This window comes from Triplophysa rosa, linkage group LG5 (genome assembly GCF_024868665.1).
Source record: "Triplophysa rosa linkage group LG5, Trosa_1v2, whole genome shotgun sequence".
Classification (NCBI taxonomy): Eukaryota; Metazoa; Chordata; class Actinopteri; order Cypriniformes; family Nemacheilidae; genus Triplophysa; species Triplophysa rosa.
In genome coordinates this window covers 14,084,695-14,093,920 of record NC_079894.1, presented here as the reverse complement: position 1 = coordinate 14,093,920, position 9,226 = coordinate 14,084,695, and the positions used below count along the sequence as shown (strand labels likewise).

At 36.4% G+C, this 9,226-nt stretch overlaps 1 protein-coding gene across 3 annotated transcripts in view; it reads left to right on the top strand.

The window, feature by feature from the left end:
• The first annotated feature begins 3,467 nt into the window (after nucleotides 1-3,467).
• pex5lb (peroxisomal biogenesis factor 5-like b) overlaps nucleotides 3,468-9,226 on the top strand; it is a 41,186-nt gene continuing 35,427 nt past the window's right edge. For 2 of the 3 annotated variants that reach the window (XM_057334183.1, XM_057334182.1), the window contains exon 1: nucleotides 3,468-3,856. In XM_057334183.1, the coding sequence (XP_057190166.1) occupies nucleotides 3,836-3,856 (21 nt within the window). In that variant the 5' untranslated portion in view covers nucleotides 3,468-3,835. The remainder of the gene's footprint in view (nucleotides 3,857-9,226) is intronic. The other variant, XM_057334184.1, reaches the window with a different exon arrangement.

Here is a 9,226-nt window from a genome sequence, read left to right as displayed (position 1 = left end):
AGTCTTGGCTAGTCTTTCTCAGCAACCTTTCTCAAAGTACGTCAAATCCAAAAAGAACAGCTAATATTCAGAAAAAGAAAACTTCAAATAGTTCATCATTTAGTTTGATTTATAAGCTGTTTTCCCCATGGAGACCAAAAATGTCAGCTCAAAAATTACTGCTATCTTTGTGCACATTTGGTTTTTAATTATCTGTGCTATGTATGCTGATCATAATTGCTGTGATAAAATTAAATGATTTATTTTTACATATTGGCCATGTATAAGAAAACAAACTTTGCATCTGTGTACAACATAATGCACTACACGACTCAGGCTGACATGTGAGTATATGTATTTATGAAAGTGTGCTGAAGTGCAAATTTACATTTTAAATTGTGAATCCATAATGAAAACACACTCTAAGAGATGTTCATTCATTTAGCATCATGAGTTTGCTGTGGGACAGAAGGCTTTATACATAATCCTTTCATTTCCAGCCTGCAGTCTTGACTTTACACACAAGAGAACACTGGAACATCTGTTCCAAAAGAGCAATGGGAGTTCAGTTTTGACTTAATATAAAATATTCTCTGCCTTTGCTGTTCCATGTGACCCAAAACAAGTCTTAAGTAGCATGGGAATATTTGTGGCAATAGCCAACAAAACATTGTATGATCAATTTTTCTTTTATGTCAAAAATTATTAGGATATTAAGTAAAGATCATGTAAATATAAATATATCAAAACGTTATTTTTGTGAGTAATAGGCTATACTAAGGACTTCATTTGGACAACTTTATAGGTGATTTTCTCAGTATTTGGATTTTTTGCACCCTCAGATTCATCCTATATCTACATATTATCCTAACGAACCATACGTCAATGGAAAGCTTATTTATAAAGCTTTCAGATGATGTAAAAATCTAAATTTTGAAAAACTGACCCATAAGACTGGTTTTGTTGTCCAGGGTCACATAAAGAGTAGTTTGTGAACAAGCAGATTAAGTGGGGGCTAAATTTTAATTAGCAATGTCTGTGCTGCTGGCCATTGAGATTTATGCACTAACTTTAGCTTAGCCTAAACTGCAGCTGCAGCCTTGTTCAGGCCAGGTATGCTTATTTAGTGTTGCATTTTAAAGGTTCCATGTGTCATTTTTTGGAGGATCTATTGACAGAAATGCAAATAATATACATAACTATGTCTTTGGAGGTGTATAAAGACCTTACATAATGAAACGTTATGTTTTTATTACCTTAGAATGAGCTATTTCTATATACATAGACCGCTGGTTCCCTTGTACGGAATTCGCCATGTTGTTTCTACAGTAGCCCTAAATGGACAAACTGCTCTACAGAGCGCATCTTGTAAATTATCTCCTTTGACAAAGAAGCGAAAACGTGATGACATCACAAGTTCTGCGTCAGCCACCTTAGTGCTTTGGAAGAGGTGGAGTGGAGTGAGCAGTTGGTTGCAATTCACGACATCACCGCTAGATCCCGCTAAATTTCATACACTGGACCTTTAATGGTTGTATTATTTTCTATTCATTTATATATACATATAAGTGGCATTTAAGGGTAGTTTGGCTTTCGATAGCTATGGTGATGACATGAGGAATTTAAATAAGGCTCACCTGTTCAGACAGATCTTTGAACAAAATGCAAAAATTTGTTTAGGAAAATTCATATCATACATGTCTCTGGTATAAATACTGTATATGTATATATGATCTCTTTGTTCCCAATATGCTCTGTCATAATGATATGAAATGAAACATGTTAACTATATTCACAAAATATGCAGACACTGAATATACAGTATGTGTTCAAAAAGAGCACGAATCCCATTGCTACTGCCGGGCCACACAAGTCACTTTACATTTACATTTATGCATTTGGCAGACGCTTTTATCCAAAGCGACTTACATTGCAATATACTAAACATTTGTTTTTAAGAATGTGCAATCCCTGGGGTCGAACCCATGACCATTTTTTTGACCCCAAAATTCCTAACGCCATGCTCTAGTTTAACCACTGAGCCACAGGAAAGCTATGATGACTTTGATGTCAAATAAAGGAAGTCAGGCAGCATTGAGAAGGAATGGCCTGAATCATTCAGTCAGTAAATTGGGACCAGTGCAAATGAACAACTGCTTAATGATGTTGAATTAATGTCATAAACGATTCTTTTGTCATGCAGAATAAATTCCGTGCCTGGATGGAGATGTGCTTATAATGCGAACCATAAAACCGGAACGTGTGCTCACAATGAAAAGAGCTGTTCAGCTTGTAATCCTAAAATCAGTTTTGGAAGGGTTTTATGAGAAAAAATGTTTAACATTAGCTGAACAGATTTTACTATTTAACCTAACACACATTCATACCTCTAAATAAACAATGGTCAACTAATATATGTATACATTATACACAGTATTATATACTATATTCATAAAAGTGAATATAAACTTGTTTTCTTAGCATTATTTGAGGTCTGAAAAAATAGAGCATATTTTCTGCACCTGTTTCTCTATTTTCTGCAAATAAATGCAAATAGAAACAATATTTTAATTTGAAATTTGGTAGACATTTCTAACGGATTACTGTTGGATTAATGGATTTGTTGTGTGACCGTTTCAAAAAGTCTCATAATCGATGTTTTATATCCCCGTGTTGCTTTCTCACTCTAAACATAGGCCACTATGGTTGAATTGGAGACATTGTTCATTTGGGAGCCTTTCATGAACAAAATCCACTGCATTTTTTCAGTTTTTGAGGATTTCTATTGACCTAATTTGCTAGTCGGGCCTTAGGGAGGGAAAATATTTAATTACATGTCAGCTCATTAATTTGAAACTAACATACAACTCAAAATGGATGACTGCAAGTGGATAGGTCAGTGTGTCTCACTTCTGATTAAGTTTGGACTGCTACACTGAATAGGGAACAATCAATCACAACAGATGTTTTCAATGAGCTTAGGGAACAAGCTACCACTAATAGCCCATTTAATATGTCCTAACAAAGAGCAAAGACAAATTTTAAATAGATATGGGAACACAATAAAAGCCCTGCAACACATTAAGACAATGGTCAACTAATATGATTATATATTATAATATTTTATTTATGTTAATACAATGAAGGTACATTTTTAACAGAACAAAAATGAATAGGGTGTAACTTTTATATTGGGGTAGACTCTGCTTTTGTATTTTTATTACAATATCTTTGTTAGACAAAACAATGGTTTAACGTGTTTTTAGATTCACTTTTCCATTTTTTTTGTGCTTAACACAAAATGTCGTCAAATTAACTATCGGTTATCTTTTGTATCTGGGATATGTGCAACATCGATAGCCTACTGCATTATAAGGGTTCCTAATATCATAATTGAAACATCATTAAAACAAGTCCACTGAAACCGCAGAACACAGCATCGATGTATTAGTGTACTGTACAGCAGTGATCTCCTGACGCGTTCCAGCAGTAGCAGGAGTAGCTCGACATGAGCGTTCATGTTATTCATGGGAGGTGGCATACTGCTCAAATGAGGCGTTTCCGCGACGGAGTGGGTTGGGACACGAACAATTCCACTAAGGAGTAGACTAGCCCGAGGAAAAAGGAAGACCACACCGCTTTTGTGTTACGCAGTGATCATTCTGCTACGGCGTGATGTGAACGCGAGGAACTCGGATGCATGAAAGGTCCTGTCTGAGGAATCCTCACGTGGACGCAGCCGGAGCATGAAAACATCTCAGTTGCCAAGACTCAGGGATAGCTCCGCTTCTTTCTCTTCCTCATTGACAATTTACAGTTGTGGGGTACGAACACATCATCATCACTTGGACTGAGTATGTATCAGGGGCATTCACAGGTAAGTTCGCTTGCTTCTTGAATCTGTTATTTTTTTAGTAACGTTAGCGCTTAAAGATTCTCTACCGTGTGCATGTGATAACTAAATAAATTGACCAAATTGTAGAGTTTTACTGTTTATGCCGGACAAATCTTATAAGTCTTATATTATTTTGCACGTGACCAAAGCGTAAGAATATTTGAAGACATACGCAAGAACGCAAATAAGAGCACGTGAACTTGAAAGAAAAAGAGATCATGTGGCAACTGGCAGTGGCAAGCCACCCCATTGTAAGGTGTGTGAACAGTACGTTCAGTTTATATTTGTCAATTTCAACCATCGAATAAAAAAGTTGACTCAGAGGGGCCTTAAAAGCGGATTATTGGTCTGAAAACTCAATATATTTCATTCACAGTCATTTCGCAGAGGTAAACATACGTTATGACAGTGCAATGTGAGAAAAGGTTATATGAGGTTATATGAGGTAACGAGTTTTAGTGGAAAAATACAAAGCTGTGTTTGTATAAATGTGTTGCACAATTGTTAAATCAGTCATATTTGGATGCACCAAACAAGTACCCTAAAATGCATGTGATTATCGCAACAATAATAGAGCGTGTCCTAACATCTGTCTGCTTAAAGGGATAGTTCATCCAAAAATGAAAAATCTGTCATCGTTTACTAACCCTCAGGTTTTTTCAAACCTGTATACATTTCTTTGTTCCAATGAACGCAGAGAAAGATATGCAAGAAGAAGAATGTTAGCAATTTTCAGTTCTGGGACATCATCCACTATACCATAGTAGGAAAAAATATTGTATTTTTTTGTTCTGTTGAACACATGATGAGATACTTTGAAGAATTTATAAAAACAAAGAGTTCTCGGGCTCGTTTGACTACCATTTAATTCTTCCTACTATGGTAGTCAATGATGTCCCAGAACTGAAAATTACTAACATTCTTCCAAATATCTTTCTCTGCGTTCATTGGAACAAAGACATGTATACAGGTTTGAAAAAACCTGAGGGTGAGTAAATGATGACAGATTTTTCATTTTTGGATGAACTATCCCTTTAACATGTTGTAGAACTTTCTTTTTTAATGGATATGCAATAGGCCTTTCATTTAAGCTTTGTATATTCAAATTTAGCTCAAATGAAAATTGTTGAACACAGATGGATGACTGCAGGCTGAATGAATATGCGCTTTATGGAAACACTTGGAAGCAATTTGACCTTCATGGAGTCCCGTGAACTTAGATGTTTTCTGCTGGTGTTCACATGACTGATAATACTGTGCTTGCACTTCAGGGAATTGCCATCAAGTGTGGTTTGCTTCTAACTCCTCAAGGTAAATATGTCTTCTGTCTCGCCAAGCTGTAAACCCGAGAAGTTTGATTATCATCCACACCTCTATGTCACATTTTTCAGCACTGTGCAAAGGAAAATGCATGTGTGGGATTAGTGGCCTTAAAAAAGCAGCATTGTCTCCTGTTTTCTATGGCAATGTGCTGCATTACAATTTACAGCTTCTACATTTCCTTTCCGTGTTTGATAGACCTATTCTAGATGCACAAGAGGAGCCACAGAGTGATGCTGTAAAACATGTTTTCAAGTTTAAATTGTATATAAAAGCTTGAATGTTGCTGGTTTACGGATGTTATATAAACCTCCTGCTGATTATTGCCATTGAACAGCACTGCATGATATGAATTTGCAGATGCACTTGTGAATGAGATAGATGGTTTTTTAATCATCCGTCTTCTGGGGATTTTCACTTTCCTACTATCTCTTGTAAGGAAATGTGATGTTGTCCCCATGCTCTTATTATGCCCATGTGAACTGCCCATCTTAACCACCTTGTACATTTTATGCCGTTGTATAAAACTAAAAAGACAAGTCTGAGAACCCTTTGATGTGAGAAACCCATTTCGGCTAAATCATTATGTTGAGAATTTTGCATTCAGAATACTGTCTTTGTGATATTTATGTCAGCAGACTGCAGGCATGTGAGGCAGTCTATCTGTTATATTAGAAAGTCAAAAGCATTTTATCAAGCATTTGAGGAGGATTGAAATGAAATAAAATCTAATGAATCAAATCAAATATTCACTAATGGTTTCTACTTTCTTCACAAATTTGATCTCAGGCATTTTAGGCATTCAAGACGTCTACTCTGATGCGCTGAAATATTTTACAAATAAAATTACATTTAGCACACTGAAGATTATTGCTTAAATTATGATAGATGATGGAAAGTGGTTTAGTAGCAGAGTAACAGTACTTGACACGGTGATATGACAGGGCTAAAACAAATATTATTGTTTGTTTTAGATGTAATGCAATGTGTCATACACGATTTAAGGTTCAAAAACGCTGTATTTTCCACATACCGTGCATGTTTGTATCTCCTCTTTGCCCCGCCTCTCTGAAGCATGCAGATTTTTAACAAAGCTCATCGCTCTGAAAAGCGAGGTGTGCTATGATTGGCCAGTTCACCAGTGCGTAGTGATTGGTCAAATACTGCAAGCATTTCACGGAAATGTAACGTCTCTTACCATATTCGGAACAGCAGGTTCCAAAGCAATTGTACTGACAGATACGCCCACCTTACTTGCGTATACATTTGGGCGGTCTTAGTCAAATCATACAACGAACTGACGTGGATTTGTGGGGGTGTGGTTACACGAGGCGTTTCAGGCAGGTCTGGGTGAGCACTTTTAGATAGAATGCATCTTTTGTTCCTACACTTTAATTTTTGCAATTTTATGTGTCTAATACATGCATGGGCAACTTATAACACACCAAAGACACAGAAAAACATGTTTTCCTGCCATATGACCCCTTTAATTCCTAAGTATTGCCATGGTGAACATCACAAAGAATTGTCAGTGAAGTTACAAATGATCAGCCATATCGGTATCGGACTATAAATTGTAACTTAATGTTATCTATTGGCCCGATAATAAAATCTGACCAATAAATTAGCAGATAAATTATGAATCATTTCCTCTGGTTAAACCACTTCAGCTGCACGCTGCTCACAGTTAAAATACAGTACAGTGCTGTCTTTCTGTTGTGATCATTCACTTACTGCTATTAGCAAAACATTGTTGATGTAGGTACAGTATGTAGATATTTAAAAATAAATAGTAAATAATAGGAACAAAAGTTGTTTGAAGCCAATTGCTGTCTAAATGCTGTTTGTCTTGAGACGCTTTAGACTTGTGGCTATTGAGAATACTTTTGCGGGTTGCTCTGGAAGAACATCTATAATTTGTTTATTAAATAAAAATGATACCAGGCAGACATGTTTAAAAAGTTTGTGTGAAGTAGGCTTGGTACATGATTTTAAGGGAAAAAAGAGAACTAATAGTTACTTGCAGTGAATGTTTTTAAATAAAAGCAGTTGTCCACTTTTTGCCTTTTGTTTCAGCCTCAGAAAATGTTATGTATTACATACTGTACATTGGTCAATATATCGGTTATTGGCTTTCAATGTTAAAGCGGCAATCCGTGATAATTTTGGGGTAAAAATAATCAGAAATCAATTATTGAGTAAATGCATAGACAGACCAGTGTTCAAAATGATTGGTCGCCCCATACAGGAAATTTGAATTTGCACTGCTGTGGGTGACAGAAGCTGTGTCTCGTTTCGGAAGGCTGTGTCCTCCTGAGGTCTCATTTGAAGCCTGTTACGTCATCGAGGCTGTCTTGTTTCATAAATGCAGGTAGGACACTCCGTAGGCACCCTTCTAATGCGACCTTCATGAGAATTTGGAGGACACATGAGGTGTATCCTTCGTTGCTAGAGATAACCCACAATTCTTTGCGTCGGCCAATAAACAGCAGCAGCTGCACATTCAATCAAATATGTGTTTAAATGTTAACAGTTTACAATTTGTGTCACGTTTTTTTATGTTGGCAGGCATATGTAGTAATTAGGTTCACAAGCGTTTTAGTGATTTTTTAACTTTTTAAAGCAGTAAGGCAAAAAATATATATTTGTTTACACTTTTGGCATTGTTTAGGGTAGAAAGTAACCAACTTGTAGAATCATGTAGAAATCATTTTGTTTAATGTGACAGGTGTGCGAGTGCAACATGGTAATTCATGTTTCCTTTTCTGCCAGTATGTCCTACGAAGGACATCTCATTTAATTCTAAATTGAGGATTCTCCGTATACCGCATCCTAGGGTGAGACCTCCGGAGGACACAAGGACGCAGCCTCATGAAACGAGACACAGCATGAGTGTTGTTCATTCTTATAACAGTCGCTTGGAATTTAAATCATCATCTAGATGGCTGTGTTTAAAAGCGATCATCTGGGGAATCGTAAACATCTTAATTTATTAAGTTCTGACGCTGATTACATCTGGGGAATCACCTGTTGTTAATAACAAAGCAACCTTCGCACTCCGGAGAGCTAAACTGACAGCTTCGTGCTAAAGCAAAAGCTAATATCGACAGGGATTTTGAGAGTTGGCTCCGACATCTGAAAGGATTTTAAAAGTCTTTGTTTCGTGTAGTCAGAACAAAAGCGGCAGATATTGTATGTGTTCAGACGACATGTTTCAGATACATTACTTGTAGGACATAAGGTAGGAGGTATTTTCCATGTTATTTTGAGTTTTTGTCTGCATCAGGCACCACGCGATATCAAACGCTACAATTGATTTTATATTAATGATGTTTTTAAACATTTCGCGTTGTATCTGGTATAGACACGGTCACATGTTACTGTCACGTTGATGTACAGATGTGCTCTGATGCGGTGTAAGCAGTCAGTCATTTAGCACAGAGCTCGGATTCATCCGCGCTGAGCAGCAGTGCCAAAGTACAACCCACGTAAAGAAAATAACTCTGCATATAACTGACATTTTATGTTTCAAACTGAGATGGCAGCTTTAAAGAATTATCAGTTATTATCGGCCTAAATTTACATATCGGTACATCCCTAGTTAAAATGAAAGATTGTTTTTCTTTATTAATTTTTAGTCTAATTCAAAGCAGTATTGTAAGACTATACAACTTGAATGGAGCTACTGAAGGACATAATGTGTTTTTCATTTCATGTATTCAAAAGTCATTTTACTTTGATGTTACTCTGTGTAGACATGTAACAATATAAGACATGCAGGCAGAGTATGATGGAAAAAGTCAATTTCTTGTCACAAAAAGTTATTTTCCAGAGACTGAATTCACAGCAATTTACCATGACATGGCCCAATACACCCTGTACAAAATCAAGGCTAAAAATGAAGATCTTTTAGTTTATCAAAGAAGTGTTTCTGCTTTGGAGAATGTAATAAAAAACCTCCAAGCAGTCGCTCTTACTTTTACATTCAAACATCCTGACTACTAACATTCCCTAAAACAACAGCGTCTTCAG